Source organism: Leptopilina boulardi, unplaced genomic scaffold, assembly GCF_019393585.1.
Source record: "Leptopilina boulardi isolate dan_hultmark-lab unplaced genomic scaffold, ZJU_Lbou_2.1 LbouV2_244, whole genome shotgun sequence".
Classification (NCBI taxonomy): Eukaryota; Metazoa; Arthropoda; class Insecta; order Hymenoptera; family Figitidae; genus Leptopilina; species Leptopilina boulardi.
Genome location: NW_026137801.1, coordinates 587,012 through 609,993, shown reverse-complemented (window position 1 = coordinate 609,993; position 22,982 = coordinate 587,012). Strand labels below are relative to the sequence as shown.

The following is a 22,982-nucleotide window of genomic DNA, read 5'->3' as shown; positions in this document are numbered from 1 at the left end:
TTTTGAACACCAATAACATTTTTCCACAAAAATAAATAAGTCCATTTCCTATTACACCCATCCTATTAAAATTTGGTTTTAATTTTTAATTTAATAAAATTCTCCTTAAAATAACAAAATTTAATAACACTATTATTGAAATTTGAAAGTAAATATTCTATTAGTATTTGAATTTTTAGGTGGAGGTTGGTAACATAAAATTTTGAGTATAATCGTATTCAATTGTCGGAATAACAGATTGAACAAATTTAAGAAATATTATTAAATACATGTGGACTCCAAGTTCTCTTCCTCCTTCCATTACTGTCTCTATAATTTTCTTCATCACTTCTGCATGTCTGAAAATACAAATTAAATTATTTATTTTAAAAGGTAAATAACTTTGAATTGAAAAATATATAAAATATTAATTTTTTTTAACATTTAAATATTCAAGTCCTTAATTTAAATGTAAATATCCGTTTGATATAAATCATCGCAGCCTTGTTTTTTTTATAATTATCTATAACGTATTACACAGACCTGCAGGGATGTACAGATGCCATAGGTGGTCCTGGAATGTGTGGATGAATTTCCATTGTAACAGTCTTTCTGGCATGATCTTGACTTACATCTTCATACATTTGATCAACACTGAGAGGTTTTCGATTCTAAAAATATATTGTAAACTATTAATATCTTATTTGATATTTTACTTATTTAAAATAAATCTAAGAACATTAAACAAAGTTTTTAAAGATTTTGAAGAAATGAGCTACTTCTTTAGTTGCTAAATACACAGGTCTACAAAATAAGACGTTTTTTTTAGTTGTCGGAGAGGTTTCCAATGTATTTTTGTGTGCTGAACATGATCCCGGATTCCGAAATTGCGTATCACGTCAGAATTTTGAGTAAAGAGGGGGTAAATTAAAATTTTTAAAAAAATGAGGGTAAATTCCCCAAAAACCCTGTTTTTAAGGTAAGTGTTTCCAGTATTTTTTCTCCTTGACCTGACGTGATAGAGTTTCCTATATAGGCTTAAATTAAAGTTTGAAACGTACATTTTAAGACCCATATTCGCATAATAAAAAAAATTTTGGAATTTAAAAAAAATGGAGATAATGACCCCAATAATTTTTTTTAGGTGACTTGAACCTTTTTTTTCAAAATAAAATTTTTTTTTTTATCTTGCACATATGAGTCTCAAAGTGTAAGATATAAGCTTTAATTTATGCCTATATATGTGATTATTTATTGTTTCAAATCAACAGATTTATACAAAGGAGTTTGAACTCGTTTATCTTACACCCTATAACATTATAAAAATAAGAGAAAAATAGTAATATTATCTTGCCGTTATTTCCGCATTTAAAACTTCTCTCACAAATGCCACTATGTTTTTTACATTCTCAGTATTCGCCATTCCAAGAGTCTCGATCCACTCATCTCTTATTTCTTCTATCTCATAGATGATAAAGATAAAGAAAATCAAATCCAATTCCAACTTTCTGACTACAAAAGTTACAATATTCACCCGGAATGAATTTAAAAGTTTTATTTTCTAGATTAACTGACGGTTTATATTTGTTAAATAATCTTAACTGCACAACTACCTTAATATATCTAAGCGGAACAGTTGTCAAGGAGAGAAAGTTCTGAATTCCCCTTTGCAAGTGGGGCATTAATTGCGGGTACAGAGGAAAAGAGGAAGAGTCACAAGCTCTCTTCAAATCTAAAGTTCTACATCTTTCAATATATTTTTTTATCCAAATTTTCTTATTTTTTTGTAAAGATGACAATGTAAGGTTCCTCCACTCATCCTCTGCCCCTATCTCAACAAAAAATAATTCCCTAACTTGTCGGGCCCAATTAAATTTTCTTTCAGTCATCTTACCTCCTTTCACCCTGTCCAGCTCTCTCAATCTATGAAAGCATTTTTTTGGATAGCGTTCGTCTGGCTAGGTTAGACTTTTTTGTCATCTCTTCTTTTGCAAGTAAAAAAAGGGCAGATTGAGTGAACGGTATGCCTAAGTACGTATACGTATTGACAATTTCAACCTCAGATTTAAAATATTTAAAGGTCGTTATGTTTTTATTATGGCAATGACCACCCTTTCTAAATACTACAATTTTTGTTTTTTTTTAAATTGATTTTTAATTTATTTATTTTACAATATTCTTCCAGAGCGAGGAGAATTTTTTTCATTTCAATTGGAGTATCTGCCGGTATAGCTATGTCGTCCGCATACGCTAAAAGATAAATTATTGTCTTATGGTCGATTGGTACACCTCTTCCCCTTTTGTTTTCAAAAACTCTTCAAAGTCTGCGATAAAAAGCGAAAATAATAATGGGCTTAAAACCTCACCCTGCAAAACTCCCTTTGTTATATCGACTGACTTTGAGATTCCTTTTATCGATTTGACTGACAGACTAGCTTTTCTATAAAAGTCACTTACAATGTTTACAAATTTTGTTCCGCAGCCGATGTGAAAAAGCTTATCTAATAAGATATTATGATTTAAGGAAGGAAAGGCAGATTTGAGCACATACAACTTTTTACCTTCCATATTTATTCTATTCTGAATTAATGAGTTCAAGGTGAAAACGTGATACACACCCTCTTTTTCTTCTAAACCCAGCCTGCCACTCCGGTATAATATGCAATTTGTCGGTCCAATTCGTTAATCGATCTGCCAAAATTTGTGTAAAAATCTTTGAAATACCATTTGTTAACGCTATAGGGCGATAATTAGCAAGAACAGAAGTTTCGCCACTTTTATAAATCATCCTTACCAACGAATGGGACCAGTTTTTTGGCATCTTCTCATCTTTCATTATTTTATTAAATAATGAGTTAACATATAAGACCAGGTTGGCAGGCAAGTTTTTTAAAAATTCATAAGAAATACCATCAGATCCTGCTGCCTTGCCTTCCTTGCATTTATTTTAACTGTTTATAGTCTCATTCAAGGTTATTTCAGATTCCAACATAGGATTATGCGATACTACTATTTGAGCTACTAAGACCTCTCGAGAGGGATATAAAAATTCGAAATAATTTTCCCAAGTAATTAAATCAATACATTCGGTTGCTTAGAGTCCGTTACCTTGGAAAGAGATTCTATTAATTTACTACTAAATGACTGTTTTTTTTGTATTATTAGTTTCATATAAATTTTTTTTCTTTCACTGTATTTACTTAAATCGTCTTCAAAAAATTTGAAAGTTTACATTGTTTAAGTAAGGCGTTAAGAATTTTTTTGGTTTCTTTACATTCGGTGTCAAACCAAGGCTTAGAATCTCTAAACTTCCTTGGTCCATTAATAACCATCTCAGCTTTTTTTGCAGCGTTTTTAATAGCCATAATTAAGTTATTGGCAAGGGCAAGGGTTTTTCTAAACCTGTATTTGAAGGATACTGTATATTATCTTTATAAATTTCTACCTTTTCATTATTCCATTTAAATACAGGATAATTATTATTAGTTGTATTGTAATATTTTTTACCAAAATCACTGTCTAAAGTCATTGCAATGGGAAAATGATCAGATTTAGTTATCACATTTAAAACCTTGAAATCATCGATTAAATCAGCACTAATTGGGTTCGCCCACGCAAAATCAATAATAGATCTACTCTTACCTCTTATAAATGTGTATTAAGATGGTGAATCGTTTTTCGTCCTTCCATTCAAAACAAACATACCCAACTCTTCAAAGCATTCAGTGATTAACTCGCCACGCTTATCTACATTTACATCAACACTACTTCTATCACCTGAAATGTCTGTATATGAGAAAAATTCATTTTCCAAAATGTTCTTTTCGCCTATTTTACAATTAAAATCACCCCCTATTATTAGAGGTAAATTTAGGTATTTCAAAGATATTTCGGGTGTACTTCCGAAAAGGTCCCCCCTTTAAATTTAATAAAACACGGGTATTCTTACGTATTTTGGTGCATAGATTACGAAAATCATAGTGAAAATTGGCGCAAATTTGATTATCATGGTAAAACCCATAAAAAACCCCATAAAATAATGGTTTTTTACGATTATCTCGTAAAAAACAAAAAATTTCGAAAAAAGTTTTAAACAAAAGTTGTAGATCTCAAAAAAACACACATTTTATGTTTTAAGCATTTTTTACCAAAAATCATTATTTTTCGAGAAAAATCCAAAAAACGAAAAACACCATGATAATGAAAACATATACAGCAGTCATGGTTAGACATATTATTTGACTCGTATATAGTATCATATTCACCATTAGTCAGGATCTAACGAATTCCGCAAAATACTTTCGGCCATATCCACCCCCTCTCGCCAAGGTTTTTTTTAAAAAGAAAAGCGAGCAGTACCTTACCCGGCCGAAGGCCGTGTTTACTATTTTGCGTTTACCGCAGCTGTGGACTCCACCCCACAATTTCCGCAAATTACTTTCGGACACATCCACCCCCTCTCGCCAAGATTTCTTAAAAAGAGAAGAGAGCAGTACCTTACGCGGCCGAAGGCCGTGTTTACTATTTCACTTCACCCCACAATTTCCGCAAATTACTTTCGGACCATTTTTCTCGAAAAATAATAACTTTTGGTAAAAAATTCATAATACATAAAATGTGTGTTTTTTTGAGATCTACAACTTTTGTCTAAAACTTTTTTCGAAATGTTTTGTTTTTTACGAGATAATCGCAAAAAATCATGATATTATTGTGTTTTTTACGGTTTTTACCATGATAATCAAATTTGCGCCAATTTTCACTACGATTTTCGTAATCTACGCACCAAAATACGTAAGAATACCTATGTTTTATTAAATTTAAAGGGGGGACCTTTTCGGAAGTATATTACTAATTTAATATCATTTATAAATTTTGTTATCTCTGAAGTTGGGTTATTATATATTGTACCGATTATAAGAGAAGTTTTACAGATCATTAATTTGAAAAAAATGAATTATTCTGACATACTTATCAATTGCATCTTATATTTCCTTTTATTAGATATCACAAGTAAACCTCCCTTCGCATGACCTTTGACATGTTTTTTTTTTGCCAAACTTGAAATCAGATGGAGATCGGGGTTCTGTAGATATCCAGTTAGAGGAGTTGTAGATGTTGCCCAGGTTTCACTCAAACATATTATATCACTATCGGAAGTATGGTCCAAGATGTCATCTAGATTACTTAGTCCCCTGACATTCCAGAAGATAATCCTTAATGATGAGACACACTGGACAGCTGCTGATGTTTTTCTGGAGGAGCAGGTTTCTCCATCGTCCTTTTTCGAAAAAAGATTTTATTGAATTATTATTTGAAGTGACTTTTGTTTTCTTTGTTTTTATATCAGTCAATGTTTGTGGTTTTTTCATTCGCAACCTTTTCCGACTACCTGTAGAACTTTGTGTTTTAATCGAACTTTCGTCATCAGTGGTGTTATCTTCATTTGTCTCAGCGATTAATACTCGAATCTCGGCTAGATTATAATATTTCCCATCATAAAGTAATTTCGTTCCTCTGATAGCAGACTGCTTATCTTGAGTGTTCAAAATATTTTGAAAATGTTTCAATTCTTTACGTATCTGTTGTTGTTCTTGGGTGAAATCTACAGAGAATGACACATCCATTGAACGAAGAATTTTCGCATTTTGAAATATTAAATCTCTATATTTCAGGTTAGAGAACTTTATTAAAATAGGTCTAGGACCGTTATTTCTTCCTAATATAAAAATTGATTCAATGTGTTCCTCGGGAATATTTATAGCCGATTTTTTGAAGATCGATTGCACAGATTCAAGCAGGTTCTTTCTTTCAGTTGTTGAGTATTGAATATTATACAGAATAATATTCTTTGCTCTATTATTAATGTCCAAAAGCTCCAATCATTTTTCTAATGAATGAATTTCTTTGCTATGAGTAGTGATTTTCTTTTCTAAAGTAACACAATTTGATTTACAGGCCTTCAAGTCTTCGAGAATTTCCTCATGGGAGTTTTTTTAAAGATTTTACATCTTCCTTAATGTTATCCATTTTTGTCATAGATTCTTTAACATCACTTTGCACTGAGAGCATAAGCTTCACTTAAGTCATTATTAGTAGTTTCCATAACTGTTAATGTTTAACGTAACACTTTAATAAAAACAATCTCGTTTTAATCGAGCTATAAAACTACACACTCGCACGGAGCAAAACGAAAACACGTCTATACTCTACGAAGGCCAGAGCCAAACTCCTAATTTATGCCTATATAGAAGTCTCTATCACGTCAGGTTAAGGAGAAAAAAAAAACTGAAATCCCTCAAAAACGCGGTTTTTGGAAACTTTATCCCCACTTTACTCGAAATCCTGACGTGATACGCAATTTTGGAACCCGGGATCGTGTTCAGGACACAAAAATACATTGCAGAACCACTCTGATATCTGATAAAAAAGTACCTTGTAGACCTGTGATATCCATCTTCACTCATACATTTATTAACGGTAAAATGTATTAATAAAATAGTGAAAATACCTCATCGTAACCAAACAACCATAGCCTCGGAGTTTGGTAATATTTATCATATGTGATATGCAAGTCGTAAGTTCGTGTGTGTATAATTTCTCCTTCTGGAAAAGAATCTCTCATCTCTTTTGTTGACTTTTCTATACCTTCAGTATACTGTAAGCAATTAATAAAATTAATCTTTATTGAATATAAAAATCTTTGTCGTGAGTTGCTATTTCTTAAACATTTTTATCTTTTTATTTCCATATTGTTCAAAATTTATTGTTTGAATCTCATAACAAGAAGCTTTGAGATTAAAAATCTTAGAATACGGATTGGTATTGGAAAATGCTATTTCAGTTGACAATTCATTATAAAATCTCAAAAACAAGTGCAAGATGAAACTAATCCGAAAATTTATGCAAGACAATTCTTAATCATTCTTCAATTCAAATTAGCGTTCAATATGATTTTTTCTCGAAATATTTTTTAAAAATGGATTAATATATTAGTTTAAAATTTAAATAAAATAATAATATATAATAAATTTTAATAGAATTTTTACTCACATTAAATAGTTTCAAGGTAACCATGTTTCACAATTTGTTAAAAAAATTTAATGCAAAAAAATTATCTTATTATAAACATATTCTGAATTTTTAATTTCATTATTTAATTAATTAGTTATTAATAGTTAATTAATAATTTATTTATTTTTATTAATTGAATTACATTTCCTGTTTTTCAATTATGTAATTACGAACTTTATAATAAATTTTCATCAAACGGATATGAAGTTGATATTTTTAAATATAAGATAATTTATATATTTATTTATTAAATATAAAATTATTTATTTATGGATTTTTTACAAATATAAAATAAACAAAAACTTTATTTTTAAATTTAAATATTATAAATTTTTATTCTGAAAATATATTCGAAGTTCCTATTACGTTCATATTCTTATTGTTTAAATAGGTAAATAATTTTGAATCGATAGTGATATGAGAAATCAGTAACAAAAAATTCAAAAACAGAAAACTTTAAAATATTATGTTTTATAAGCATAAAAGTAAACTAAATAAATTCCTATTTTGAAATAAATTAATGAATGAGCTATTATTTTTGAAAAAAAATTATAAGTACGTAATAGGAACTTCGAATATAATTTCACAATAAAAATTTATAATATTTAAATTTAAAAATAAAGTTTTTGTTTATTTTATATTTACAATTATTATCAAGTTATCAATAACTATTATTGCTTTTATTATTAAATTTATTTATTAAATTTAAGTAAAGAAAATTTAAATATTAAAAAATTTTGTAAATCATGGACATTGATATCGAATTAAACTATTTAACGCATTCAATAACTTTCGAAAAGATTTCAAAAAAATCTTATTTATAAATGAAAAAATAAGGTAAGCATATTAGAGTTAATTATAAATTAATTAATTATTTAGAGAAAGAATCATATTGAACGCTAATTTCAGTTGTTATTTTCTTGCTTTGGATTTTGAGATAGCATTATCTTGCATAAATTTGCGGATTAGTTTCATCTTGTTTTTGAGTTTTTATATTGAATTGACAACTGAAATAGCATTTTTTCAACGGGAGGCATTTTTACAGAATGAAACAGAGTAATGTTAAAAAATGTACCTTATCTTGTTCATCAAGCATTCCACTAACTTCGAAAGCTTCCATATCAGCGGCTTCTTCGTCATCTTCATCTGTGTCAAGATCAACTCTCGAAGAAGAAGGTTGTGGTGTTTCTTCTAATGACATTTCCGTTACTTTTTCATCAATTCCTCCAAGACTTGGATCATAGTGATGTGTATCTACCCATCCTCCTTCTGGATCATCAATTTCTATAATTTGTTCCAATTCATCACAGTACTCAATCTGCATTCAAAAATTTAATTCTACTTTTAAAAATTAAGACAAAAGGTGGAAACAAGAAGGGGTGGACATTTATATTACATAAATGTGATGTTCATTTCACGAACATTATGCTTCCTCGCAGAAAATATTTAATTTAATTTACATTTACAAAATTTTTGAAAATTTTTATTAAGAAAAAAGAAAAAAAAATTTTTAACAAAAACAAAAAATTTAAATTTTTTGAAAAAATAAAAATAATGATTTAATCTATAAATTTAGGTAAAATATGAACTTAATATAGGTTAAAAAATTTGTTTTAACGCAAAGAATACGTTTTCAAAATAAATAAAGTAAAATTCTTATAATAAAAAGCTTTTTTATCAAAGAATGTATTTTTGACTTTTTGAAAAAATGGTCCCAAAAAAATTGTGTGGATATTTTTGGAAATCCTTGTGTCCGATTTTTGGTATTAGTAAGTAGAATTAGAATGCAAAATTTCAGAGCGATCTGTCAACATTTGTTTGAGATAATTTGTACACAAGAAGCGGTGCTATTCACAACACACACATACATACATCCGGACATTTGTTCCTCATGTCGAAATATAACTATATTAATTAAAAATTTATTAAAATAATTGATTTTAGGAAGTTCGAAAATTGTCATCACTATAAAGCTTCCTACGAGGAAGAAAATAAGAACAATTCTGAATTTCCGTATCCCGCCGTCTAAATATTACATTAATAATATTTCGTAAGAGAAAATGAACAGAGAAATAAAGAAAAAGCTTCGTTCTGAAATATAAAATTTTTTTTATTTACAAAATTACTTTTCAATTGTCACGTATTTAAATTACAGAAAAGAAATATTAATTTATTAAAACTTTTCTTAAAAAGTACAGAATTTGAGGTAATAAAAAATAAGATCCGGAACCTATTAATTTTATACAAAAAAAAGAAAGAAAATTTAAGCCATAATATTATAAAATATATTTTACATACCTGTTTACATCGACGGCTGCAAGGTACATTACGAGTAAGTAAAAATTGCTTATCTTTTGGTAAATATGATTTAGCTCTATCTACATCACCTACAGCCCATTGCCAGGTTGGACAGTGGTGGACAAGATGTTCTCCGGCTGCGACAAATTCTTCAGGAGTTAAAACCCCAGTTTCTTTGAATTTGCTTTCCTGTATCACGAACATTGAAAATGAATTAATAACATGAGAATTTTAGAAAATTAAAGAAAATATAAAATTTAAGGAAATACAATGTAGAAGAAAAAATTTTACAGATAAATCAAGAACTTTAGAATTCACTACCATTCTTTTATTCAGAATGTCGTTGAGAGTTGTATTCTTATTTGTACTTTTCATTTGATCAATTAGAAAAAGGAATATTGAGAACTGGTCTAAATAAACAGCCAAAATTTAGTCCCAAGGAAAAACATATATTTTATAAAGTTAAAATAGAATCAAAGTACTATTTCTTACATAGATAAAAAAAACGTGTTCAATAATGTGTTTGTGTTTATAATGTATATTTAACTTACTCTGATTTATAAATTTAAATAAACGTTCCTTCTTTATTTTTATATTCTCACAATGAAAAGATCCTTAACTTTGAGTTAAATTCATAAAACTCAACTCAGTAACTTTGTAACAACTCTTCAAATCAATAATAAATCAGTATTCAAATCAATAAAATCAAATAAAAATTTAATAAATCAATCAATAAAATCAATATTCAATCAATATTCAAAATCAATCTAATCGATATTCAAATCAAATCAGTATTCAATAAATCAATCAATAAAATCATTATTCAAAATCAAATCATTAAAATCAATATTAAATCGATAAACCAACTCAACAAAATTACTTTTAAATTGCACAAGCACACAAAAAAGTGTTTTGTCCGAGGCACTACACAAGTGTATTCTCACATATTTTTCGCCGCTGAATTCAAATCCGAAATCAGATTAGCTCTTGTTTTTAAGTTATACTCAAAAAACGACTCAAAATTACTAATTGAAATAAAAAAAAAAAAATTTTGTCACTACAATAGTATATTCCCATGTATTTTTTCTCGCTAAATCCGAATTCGAAGTCAGAATTGTCCGATTGGCTCAAAAATTTGAGATAAACTCAAAAGTGATAAAAAAATTAAAATCAAAAAAAGGAAAATTTTTTTGGCCAAGACACTACATTAGTGTATTCCCATGTATTTTTTTCCACGCTGAATCTGAATTCAAAGTCAGAAATCTCCAATTGGCTCAAAATTTTGAGATAAACTTGGTATACATACGTATTTTCGCCAGTAAATTAAACGAAAATTATAGCGAATCCGATTGGAATTAAATTGAATATAGTTATATTCTAAAAACTCGAAATTTCGGAAAAAAGTGTGTGTCCCCCTTAACTTTTACAGTTTTGGAGCTAAGAAGCTGAAACTTGGTATACATACGTAATTTTGCGAGTAGATTAAAGGAAAATTATAGCGAACCCGATTGGAATTGAATTGAACATAGTTATATTCCAAAAACTCGAAATTACGGAAAAAAGTATGTGTCCCCCGTCTTAACTTTTACAGTTTTGGAGCTAAGAAGATGAAACTTTGTAAACATACGTATTTTTGCGAGTAGATTAAAGAAGATTATGTTGTAAAATTGTCAAATTTTTTCATACATTATTCTATATTATGCCGGAAGTCAAAAACATTAGTACGACAGTATGGAAATTGCATAATTTTTGCTTGAAATCTTTTCGGTGTTATAAAGACAAAAAAAAAAAATTTACTTGATATACATTCAGAAGAAGAATTTTATCAGCTTTCCAACCATCTAAGTTAGAAGTCTCTAACTTTTTTCTAACTTGAAATATCTTGCTTTAAAGTCAGCGCCGAATTTCCACACGAAATTTAATAAAATTTGGTGAGCATATAGAATAATTATGTCTCTTTGAAATGCAATAGAAATTTCAATTAACCTTTATTGTTTATGCAAAAAAATGGCTTATTTAATAAACAAATTAATATTTAAACTATTTCTCATGTGTTTAGGAAAAAATTATAGATATATATATTATTATAACTATGCGTCGAAGCCTATTCTCTGTTATCGAATGATAATAATTTATACTAATACTAATTTGGCTAAATAAAAATTTGGTTTAGCGAAAATTTAATTAAATAAGAATTTGGTTAAATAAAAATTAGGCTTTAATAACAATCTATTAAAAAACATTCGGTTAAATAAAAATTCTGCTACTGAAAAATGTGGTTCTACGTTAAATTAATTTTCTAAAATTCAAACTTAGTACGCATGGAGCGTCCAAATTAAAATCTTTTCGATGAAATAACAAATTCATTGGCGATTCAAACAGCTACACTAGCGCCACAGTTGAACTAATTTAGGCGTGACTCGCTCTAAAGCAGTCTCTGTTTTGACAGTTTATTTCAAATTATTTAATTATTCTGATATTTTTATTGCGTTTGTAAAATTATTTTTAAGCGTTAAATAAAAAAAAATAATTTAAAACACATGGAGTGCTACAGAGCGAGTCACGCCTAAATTAGTTCAACTGTGGCGCTAGTGTAGCTGTTTGAATCGCCAATAAAATAAAATTTGTTTGTATATTTATAAGAACAAATTTAATTTTATCAATTCATAAAATTATTTTTATATTATTTTCATCTTTTCGATGAAATGATTTTAATTGGGACGCTCAATGTGTACTAAGTTTGAATTTTAGAAAATTAATTTAACGTAGAACCAAATTTACCGAATTTACCGAATAACCGAATTGTTTTTAATAGAATTTTTATTAAAGCCTAATTTTTATTTAACCAAATTCTTATTTAATTAAATTTTCGCTAAACTAAATTTTTATTTAGCCAGATTAGTATTAGTATAAATTAGTATCACTAGAGAAAATTTTACATTGGAATGTAAAATTTCCTCTAGTGATACTAATTCTGTTACTTGCAAAATAATTCAATGAATATTCGTTTTTTGAAAAAATTCTCAGAAACCAGTTGTAATGAAAAGTTATATGATTGTTAAATAATAAAATAAAGAAAATATTTGATATTCAAGAATTCTAGTCAATAATTCGATAACAGAGAATAGTCTTCGACGGGTAGTAGCGCGCTGCGCGCGGCACTGGTGACTGTTCCAGCGCTTGACCAATTTTTTTTTATTTTAAGTCTTTTTTTGTGCAGTTTTTTGAGTTTATCTCAAAATTTTGAGCTAATCGGACAATTCTGACTTTGAATTCAGATTCAGCGGGAAGCACATGGGAATATACTAATGTAGTGACATAAAATTTTTTTTTATTTTAATTAGTCTTTTTTGAGTATAACTCAAAAACAAGAGCCAATCTGCCTATTCTGATTTCGGATTCTGATTCAGCGGCGAAAAATACATGGGAATACACTAGTGTAGTGTCTCGGCTAAAACACTTTTTTTGTGTCTCACTCGGAGACCTCACTTGAAAGACCTCAATTTCTCATCGACAATTGATTTTATTGATTGACAAAAAGAGTGGGAAAAATATAATGAATTTAATTGTCGCGAAGTTACTTCTTGCAACTTTGCAATTTTAGGTAGTGGCGTGATTCAACTTCGATGCGCCACTCCTTGAATTGAGAAATTATGTAGCTCAATATGTAAGGGAATAGTTCCGCTTATGTGGGCACCCTTTTGTTTATGGCTCATAACTTTTAACCAAATGCATATTATGCGACTTGTGTGTATCAGTGGCAATCTAGAGACCTTAGGTAACTGTATAAAAAAACTAAATTGATTCCTTCAATTGGAAAGATTTTATGAAAAAATTAGGGAAGTGATCATTTTTAGTGAAAAAAAGTAATACCCTGTTGTGTACACCCTAGGAGAATCCGCAAAAAAATGAAGGAAAACCACCACAATTGAAATGAAAATGATAATTGCTGAATAACACGGGATATTCCAATCACATTCTTGGAATATTTCATTAGAATATTGGGAATATTTTAAAATAATATTCCATTTACATTCCAGGAGCATAAAAATAACCACTTTTTGAAATATTCTTTTGAAATGTTGCAATAATATTTGGATATTTCATAGGATTACTTCAGGAATATTTCTTTGGAATATTGTGGGAATATTTCATTGGAATATTGTGGGAATATTTCATTGGAATATTTTGGGAATATTCAAATAAAAAATTATACAAATATTTTAATATGAATAATACATCAATATTTTTGAAAAAAATAAAAATTACATCATATTTTTCGAACTTACAAGAATATTCCAAAGGGACATTCTAAAGGTCGGATATTTTTATATTCTTAGAACATCAATGAAATATTCCAAAGGATTATTTCAAATAAAGCAATGGAATATTATGAAAATATTCAATTCGAATATTGTGGAAATATTCCATTGGAATATTGTTTTTATTAATTGTTATAATTATTAATTATTATTATTTTTAATATTAGGTATTAAAATATAATTTTAATTAAAAAAATTTAATATAAGAAATTAATAATGCAAAAATGCATATAAATTTTTTAAATATTAACATTTTTCAATGGGATTTGGATTATTTTTTTCAGAATATAAAAGTATAATCAACTTTTTAAAAAAGTGATTATTTTTAACAAAAATGATATTATAAAGGTTTTCAGGAATGCTGATTACGAAGATGATGTCAAATTTAGTTTGTCAGTTGACAGCTGTCAATTCAACAATCAAGTATTCTAAACAGTGATTATTTTTCACAAAAATGGTAGTATACCAGGGGTTTGTCAGGGTTGTTGATTCCTAATATAATGACAAATAATTGTCAATTTGACATCATATTCGTAATCAGCGACCCAAGAAGCCCTGTTTTTTTTTAGAAAAGTTGACAGTTTAATTGACAGCTGCAAACGGTCAATTTGACATAACCGTAATGAGCGACCTCGAAAACTCATATAACGTTAATTTTGTTAAATATAATTATTTTTTAGAAACTTCGACTGTTGCATTAACAGCTGTCAACTGTAAAATTGTCAATTCGACATAAAATTTATAATCAGCGATTTTGAAAACACCTTGTATGGTGTTTCATTAGTTTATATCTGCTATCAATTTTTCTTCGGTGTTAAAAGTTTAATTACATATACGCATTAATTGAAAAAAACAAGTGTGCCCACAACCGGCACTCTTCCCTTACATTGATTTATAAAGAATTAAAATGGTTATCTTCTTATATGTGTAATAGGCGGCAAGTTGTTAAAATTAATTGTATTTTTTCTTATGAATTTTTTTCGACTTCAGGTGTGCCGCAGGGCTCTCATCTAGGTCCATTTTTGTTTTTGATTTACTTAAATGACATAAATTTTTGTTTTAAAAGAAGTAAGTTTCAAATATTTGCTGATGATTTAAAATTTTTTTAAATTATTTATGAACAAAATAGTACGTATGATTTACAGGGCGATCTGGATAGAGTGTACCTGTGGTCCACTATGAATTTTTTACCATTGAACACATGTAAATGTACAGTAATGTCATTTTGCAGAAGGTCCAGAGTTGACAAGTTTTTTTTATAATATTGATGGAGTGCCACTGGAGAGGGTAAGCCGACAGCGGGATTTGGGACTGATGTTGGATAGTACTCTTACATTAAATGATCATGTTTCATTTGTTGTAAATAAGTCTCTGTCTGTTCTTGGTCAAATTGTAAGATCTACCTCAGTCTTTTTTAATCTTCGCGTTCTTAAGGTTTTATTTTTTTCTCTAGTCAAACCTCACTATGAATTCCTCTCTGTTATTTATTCACCTTATTATAATTGTCATATGTTAAGATTGGAAAGAATTCAAAATAGATTTTTGAGATTCGCTGCAAGACAGCTAAATATACCGTATGATTATTATAGTCATGATTACACAGAACTACGCTCTATTATGAAAATTCCTTCTGTTCAGGATAGATTTTTGCGACTTGACCTCCAATTTCTTTATAATATACTAAATGGTTAAATTGACTGCCCTGCATTACTGTCTGGAATTTCGCTGTCGGTTCCTTACATAACATTAAGAAATAAGTCGACGTTTAAGGTGCCTTTCAGTCGTTCGAATCTTGGCAGTAAATCCACATTGGTACAACTTTGTAGAGAGGCAAATCATGCGATTAATTTGGATTTTTTTGACAATTGTAAATCGAGGTTCATGAATGATTTGTCTAAATATTTGAATTCTATCGATTGAACTACGGCCTCGCACTATTCATTTACACCTTATTGTATTTTCTCTTTATTACTTTTTTTTGTATTATAAAGGGTACTTTGTAAACCCGTGTATAACTAAATAAATAATAAATAAAGTGATTGAACTTTATTTACGAAACTTTTATTAAAATTCAAGACTTTTACTCTATATTGAGGTTCTTTACCTTGTATTTCCTAATATTCTCGATATTTATTTAGTAATGCTAAAATGAAGACATTTGCTTGGTTCTTAATTTATTTATAAATTAATTTAAAAAACTATGTTTGTGTTGAATGTTTGTATCTATGTGTTTTATAATTCTATTTATCGTTTATTATAATTAGAAGGAGGATTTAAATCATTATGTGGTTTAAATCTTACAATAATTAATTGAATTTAAGTATTTTTATTTTTTTGAAAAAGTCCATTTTGTAATTAAAAAAAAAAATTTTTCTTATATATTTTAATCAATTTTTTTGCAAAAATATATTCTAAGCATAAAAACGAGTGGATTGATCCAAATATTATACATATTTTATTTAAATTTATAAAATTAATAGATATTTTTAAGTAATGTAAAATTCAAGTTTTTTCATACTCTTGTTTTAAATTTGTTTAAGTACATGATAAACATTAAAACAGAGCTAAGAAAACAAGGAGGGGGTCCTTTATGTTTATTTCATAAACATTATGCTTCCTCATTGTTTGAAGCAAAAAATTCGCTTCCTCGTGAAGGAAGCAATGAATTTCTCCAATTCAATTGATTGATTTAAAAAATTTCGAGTTAAAAATGTTTTAAATTAATTAAATTTTTTGAAAAATAAAGAAAATTTTAATTAATTTTGAGTGTAACATAAACTTTATATATACGAATCGATTCGTTTTAATGCAGGGAATAAAATTATTTCATATATAAACATGAATTTAAATAATCACATCATTTTTTATCTAAAATGAGAATTTTTGATTTTTTAACTTCCATTAATTCTTTAAATTTCAATCAAATCTATACTTTATATATATCAATCGATTCATCTTGACATAAAGAAGACGATTATATTATATATTACCTTAAATTTTTCGATTTAAAATTTTTTTCAATTAAAAAAAAATTTTTGGAAAAAAGACGATAAAATTTTTTTTTTGGGGTATTTTTAAAAATCCTCTCGTCATTTTTGAGAGATTAATGTGTTAAATAAGCCTACCAAATTTTACCCAAATCCATTAAAACCTGTTAAAGATATCGTGTTCACAAAAACTATCCACACACACATACACACATACATACATCCGGACAATTGATCAGGATCTCATATAACATGTTTCTATATAGAGGAAAATTTGTTTTCACCATTTTTAAAAATTTTATAAACGAAAGGACTACATAGCTTCCTCCACGAGGAAGCAAAATAAATAAATATTTAATTTTTTAAAAAAGTTTATTTTTTTCAAATAATTTTTTTTAATAGAGATTTTTTTTTTTAAATATCGGATGGAGAATTGGATTTTCTTTATTGTCAGTAAGTCATTACGTTTTATGAACAAAAGAAATTTTAATCTCAAAAGTTTTTGTAATTATTATTTTTCTTCTCCCACTCCAGGACAGCGTTGAGAATTTCTTAATCTGCTTAATAAAATATTACAATAAAATGAAATATGGAAAAAACCACAGACTTCTACAAAGAAGTAAAAGTCTACCCTCTTATTTAATGAGTATTTTTTATGAAAAACGCATAAATCCAAAATATCTAAGACTGATCTATTTATGAACCATTTGTGATCTACCAATGATAAGTTAATGGTTTTCGAGTAATTAAAAATTTATAGTTAATAAGCAGCAATTTTGTACGTTAAATTTATGTCATTGTTACAAAGGTTTTTATATTCTATTGTCAGTACTTTGTTATTCTATAAAACTGTCAGTTGATACCATTATGTCCCTCTACCCACCAGTGACAGAAAAAAGTATTTTTCTAATAACCAAAAACATGGTAAACAATAGGAAACAAAGAAAATTTTATGACAAATAAAAAATGTTCATGATATTCATGAATTAAGCATAAATAATTTAAATTTTTTCTTTTCCAGTGTAAAATACATAAAATTTAAACATAACCTAAATTTGATGTAAATTTCTTAAATATTTTATAGAGTAATAAATTTATTAAATTCAGATTTTTATTTAACCATAAGGCTACTATGAAAAAGAAATACAAAGAAAATTGATGTTACATATTAGACAGATAGATGCAATGATAAACAGACGTAAGTTGTTCATTATTATTTGATTCTATAAACATAAACAAACATCTTCTTACCTTTAATATTGGAGTTAAATATTCTGCAACACCAAGTGCAGTGCCTTTAACTGAATTTATTACACTTTGCATGGTTTATTGGTATTTATAAAATCCTGAAGTAGATGAAAACAATCAAATCGGTCTTATTTATTCAATCCAACCAATAACTTTTCATAAAAATTGTAAGAACAAAATACTCAACATTTCTGTACAATATTTAAGAGTGAATTACTGTCAAAAATTTATTAATTATAAATATTATGACATTAAAGTCCCGCCGTTTAGTGATAATTTAAAGTCGAACATTCGAAATATGAAACGTCTATTGGGTGAAACATCTCGGGTGTGTCAGCCAACGCAGAATAGAAACGTAAGGCTGCAGTCCCATGGTAGCGTTTTGCGTTGCGTTTTGTCACTAGACCATGAGTGTAAAAGAGATGCAGATATATGTTTGCTATGTTTACACTCAGGGTCTAGTGACAAAACGCAACGCAAAACGCTGCCATGGGACTGCAGCCTAACCAGAATCGTAATCGCAAACGCAACGGGAGGAATGAGTTAAGGCCTTTCTTCAATAGGATCCTAAACTCTTGCGTTGCGTATGCATTGCGTCGGTTGCTATTGGCAACCAATGCTAAAATCAACCCGTCAGTCACGCAACGCAAAAGTTTAGGTTCCTATTGGAGAAAGGCCTTTAAGGCGTTTCTCCAGTATGATCCTAAACTCTTGCGTTGCGTGACTGACGCGTTGATTTTAGCATAGGTTGCCAATAGCAACCGACGCAACGCATACGCAACGCAAGAGTTTAGGATCTTAAAGGCCTTTCTCCAATGGAACCTAAACTTTTGCGTTGCGTTACTGACGCGTTGATTTTAGCATTGGTTGCCAATAGCAACCGACGCAATGCATACGCAACGCAAGAGTTTAGGATCCTATTGGAGAAAGGCCTTAAGTTGGCTCTACATTGAACGTGTACGTGAACACGACGTGCTGACGTCACAATGTTAATCAAGTCGGTTCTACAATGGGCTTGACGTGAACGCGACGCGCTGACGTCACAATGTTAATCAGGTTGAGTCCAGAATAGACCAAAAACATGAACGTATACGTAACGTCACAATGTATTTTAAGTCGGTTCTACAATGGACACGTTTGTACGTGAACGTGTACGTACCGTGCTGACGTTACCCACTTGCACAACATTGTGACGTCAGCACGTTCACGTTCGCTTACAAACGTGCCCATTGGAGAACTTAAAGTCGGTTCTCCAATGGGCACGTTTGTAAGCGAACGTGAACGTGCTGACGTCACAATGTTGTGCAAGTGGGTAACGTCAGCACGGTACGTACACGTTCACGTACAAACGTGTCCATTGTAGAACCGACTTCAAATACATTGTGACGTTACGTATACGTTCATGTTTTTGGTCTATTCTGGACTCAACCTCAAATGGGTGACGTCAGCACGTTGCGTTCACGTTCGCGTCGCGTACCATGGATTGTATGGAGGTTCTACAATAGGTGCAAAAGCTAAGTACAAGTGCAAGTCCAAATGCAAATCCCATGAGTGCAAGAGAGATAGATAGACTACCTATTCCCTTCGCACTCATGAGATTGACACTTGGACTTGCACTTGTACTTGGCTTTTGTACCTATTCTGGAACCACCTGTAGAGCCGACTTTAGGCCCTTTCCAGAATGGAGCTAAACGCAACTCAAACGCGACGCATCCCCATTTGCTTAGCATTGCGATGCGTTTGGCTCCATTCTGGAGAAGGCCTTTATGAAGCGGTCACACCTCGGCTGCTATATATGAAACGAGCATAAGTTGGTTTCGCCTCGTTACGAGGTGGCGCGTAGAAGCCTCCGTATATTAGAGAAAGGCTTTAAAGGCTGCAGTCCCATGACAGCGTTTTGCGTTGCGTTTTGTCACTAGACCCTGAGTGTAAAAGAGATGCAGATATATGTTTGCTATGTTTACACTCAGGGTCTAGTGACAAAACGCAATGCAAAACGCTGCCATGAGACTGCAGCCTAAGGCGCCGTCCCATGGCAGCGTGAAACGCCAGCGTAAAAGCAGAAAGCATGAGAACGAAAGAGATAGTGAGATATCTTCATCTCTTTTGTTCTCATGCTTTCCGCTTTTATGCCAGCGTTTCACAATGTCATAGGACGGCGCCTTTAAGTCAGTTCTACAATAAGCGCGTCGGACGTGGACGCGAACGTGGACGTGCTGACGTCACAATGTTATTCAAATGGGTGACGTCAGCACGTTCACGATCGCGTCCACGTCCGACGCGCTTATTGTAGAACCAACTTTAGAACCAACCTCATGGGACGGCGCCTTAGGCTGGTCGCACAAGAAAAGACCGAGCAGTGTGCAGGATGTGTTTCAAATGAGATAGAAAAAGAAAGAGCGATATTTTTCTTTTTCTATCAAATTTGAATCACATCCTGCACACTGCTCCGTCATATCTTGTGCGACCAGCCTTAATGCTGTTTCTACACTCACCGAAAACTGAGCGAGCGGTCCGCTTTTCCGTGACGCTTCCCATATTTAACTATATCGATATATATAAAGTTGGTTCTACATTGAACGTGTACGTGACCGCGTACCATGGATTGTAGAGCCGACTTAAAGTCGGTTCTACAATGGGCTTGACGTGAACGCGACGCACTGACGTCACAATGTTAATCAAATGGGTGACGTCAGCACATCGCGTACCATGGATTGTAGAGCCGACTTAAAGTCGGCTCTACATTGAACGTGTACGTGAACCACTGAATTATATACTATATGGAACAGGCAGTCCTAGTCCAGGCTGTGAGAGAGACAATCCGCAGGTATCGTCCTCTTTCTCAGTTTTGTTAGTGCGCATGTGCAGAACGCGTCATCACATTGTACAGAGAGAGAAAACGATACCTGCGGATTGTCTGTCCTTTAAGCCGCGGTTAGAGATGGACTGCCTGTTCCATACAGTATATATTTCAGTGACGTGAACGCGACGTGTTGACGTCACAATGTTAATCAAATGGGTGACGTCAGCACGTCGCGTTCACGTATACGTACATTGTAGAACCGACTTAAAAAACGTAACGCAAATGCGGACCGCACGGAAAAACAAGGACACTGCATTCTTCCCGAGTATACACTTTATCAAAAGTGCGACAAAAATTCCAATAGACCTTTTCATGCTGATCGTTCTGTCCTTATCTAGCGCATACAATGACGCATGAGTTGGAAGAGGACAAAATGATCTGCATGAAATGGGATCTGAAATACTGCGATACGCCATCTGGTGAGAGCCTTGTTGTGGTGGCCATGTTTTCATTCCGTGTTTCTCTAACATATACAAAAGAAAGAGATAAAAAACCAAGATGGTTGTCACAAGAAGGCTCAGGGGTAGGTCAGTTTCGCGTGATTTCTGATCCCAAAAGGTCTATTCGGAAACGGCCCAGTGGTTTTGATGTTTGCATCTGGACTCACCTTTATGTTTATGAAAAAAGTGTAAACAATCCACAAATAGTTTTTAACAGAAAGTAAACAAATTTTCCTTTAAATTGTACACTATAAAAAAAGGTAATGAATTTTGCAGTTTAAATAGTGAAATATATTACATGATTCTGTAACGATTGTCGTTAAACAATTCTGTGATTTTACTACATTCAGGATAGTAATGATTATTTTAAGGTTAGAAATAGTTTCATGATCATTTAAATCTACTGAACATTATATATGAAAAAAATTCTAAACCGAAACTTATAAACCAATAATGAGTTTAAAAATGTATTGTTAATCTACTTTTTATTAATTGATAATGCTGAAATTAATAAGAATAATTGTTTAAATGTACATCCACGGTGAGCTTAAATAAATTGTTATGAAAGATTAAAACAACCAAGATTTTCTTTCAACATTGTATTCTAGGACAAAAAAGAAGATATTCCGAGCAAATTTCAAAATCATTTATCGAGCCCTTTTGAGAAATTTAATTTTTTTTTAAAATCGCGTATTTTATCGCTTTAAAATATTTTAATGCAAATAATTATCATAGAAATGCAAAGAATATATGAAGGGTAGAATGACAAAAGCACCAATTCACTGTTTTTACAGGAAGTAAAAAAAAACACTTTTAAAAATTTTGCAGGTCATTAAAAAAAAAACTGAGAAAACCGTTTCGATATATTAGTATGTTTTAATAAATAAACAAGAATTTTTTGAAATAAACCTACATATTAACGATAAAATTAAAAAAAACTGGTGCCTTGAGGTTATATTAACTGCGCACATTTTCTTTAAGCATTAATTATAAAAAAAAATATAAAGTTTAAAGAAAAACTGGAAAATTAGTTTCTTTCTATGGAATCGACGAAATGAATAGACAAAAAAATTCCTTTAAAAAAATGGTTGTTTTCAAGAAAATTACGAATTAATTGCTTGCTTTGGAATTGAGCAATACTTTCATCTTTAAATTCAATTGTTCACTTATTATAATCATAAAAATATTTAAAAATTAATAAAATGATTTTAAAATTGTTTAAAATTGAAAATATATTATTATTATTAATTTTATTAATTAAAATATTATTAAAATAAAATAAAAATAAAAATTTAGGTTACATATACATACGTACCTGATTTACAACTTCTTTAGCTAAAACTTTTTCCCCATTACTTTTAAAAAATATTTCACCTTCATATCGTTTCTTTTTAACAATATCTTTTTTATTAATAGATTTTTTTCCGCATCTGCGAGGCATTTTCGATTTGTAAAAAGCAATGTTTTTAAATTTGTTAAGATATGCATAATATTATTGACACACCACTTTCTTTTGTTTTTCAATCAGGTTGCAATAAAGTAAATTTGAGGCTATTTTATTAATTTAATTTTTATTAAAAACTGATTTAAATACGCAATAAAAAAGGAAATCCTTCTACAGAAATGAGTAAATGAATTTTCTTGATTTTTTTTATGCAAAAACCTCATTTTCGATAAATTGGCGCTTGACCCCTTTTGTCATTCTGTCCTTCATATGATGTATTCCACGCCAAAGTGTAAGTCCATCTGCAATTGCATCTCCAATTTTTTTGAG

The 22,982-nt window shown here is 30.0% G+C and overlaps 3 protein-coding genes across 4 annotated transcripts in view; 1 reads left to right on the top strand and 2 right to left on the bottom strand.

Annotated features, from left to right (window-relative positions):
- Nucleotides 1–44: 44 nt before the first annotated feature.
- LOC127280396 (ubiquitin-like-conjugating enzyme ATG3) lies at nt 45–18,252 on the bottom strand. The gene is made up of 6 exons (XM_051303354.1): nt 17,909–18,252; nt 9,349–9,537; nt 8,126–8,368; nt 6,488–6,634; nt 523–650; nt 45–338 (listed from the first exon to the last, which is right to left on the bottom strand). Exons 1-6 carry the CDS (start codon nt 17,978–17,980, stop codon nt 176–178), a joined length of 942 nt encoding a protein of 313 aa, XP_051159311.1. The 5' UTR covers nt 17,981–18,252; the 3' UTR covers nt 45–175.
- On the bottom strand, nt 3,508–6,479 carry LOC127280397 (uncharacterized). Its single transcript, XM_051303356.1, has 3 exons — nt 5,369–6,479; nt 4,948–5,257; nt 3,508–3,756 (listed from the first exon to the last, which is right to left on the bottom strand). The coding sequence occupies exons 1-3, from the start codon at nt 5,420–5,422 to the stop codon at nt 3,638–3,640; spliced, it is 483 nt and encodes a 160-aa protein (XP_051159313.1). The 5' UTR covers nt 5,423–6,479; the 3' UTR covers nt 3,508–3,637.
- Nucleotides 18,253–21,315: 3,063 nt separating the features above from the next.
- The window catches only part of LOC127280419 (DNA excision repair protein ERCC-5), a 37,333-nt gene continuing 35,666 nt past the window's right edge, over nt 21,316–22,982 (top strand). The window contains exon 1 of one of the 2 annotated variants that reach the window (XM_051303379.1): nt 21,316–21,468. The gene's annotated coding sequence lies outside the window, so the exon portion shown is untranslated. Of the gene's footprint in view, nt 21,580–22,982 lie in introns of both variants that reach the window. The other variant, XM_051303380.1, reaches the window with a different exon arrangement.

Coding starts and splice junctions, on each gene's coding strand:
- LOC127280396 (XM_051303354.1), bottom strand. CDS start 17,980: ATGCAAAGTGTAATAAATTCAGTTAAAGGCACTGCACTTGGTGTTGCA. Junction 9,538..17,908: donor ATTTAACTCCAATATTAAAG/GTAAGAAGATGT, acceptor TTCGTGATACAG/GAAAGCAAATTCAAAGAAAC. Junction 6,635..8,125: donor TGCTTGATGAACAAGATAAG/GTACATTTTTTA, acceptor AATTGCTTACAG/TATACTGAAGGTATAGAAAA.
- LOC127280397 (XM_051303356.1), bottom strand. CDS start 5,422: ATGAAGATAACACCACTGATGACGAAAGTTCGATTAAAACACAAAGTT. Junction 5,258..5,368: donor TAAAACACAAAGTTCTACAG/GTAGTCGGAAAA, acceptor TTTTCGAAAAAG/GACGATGGAGAAACCTGCTC. Junction 3,757..4,947: donor ATATAAGATGCAATTGATAA/GTATGTCAGAAT, acceptor CAGACATTTCAG/GTGATAGAAGTAGTGTTGAT.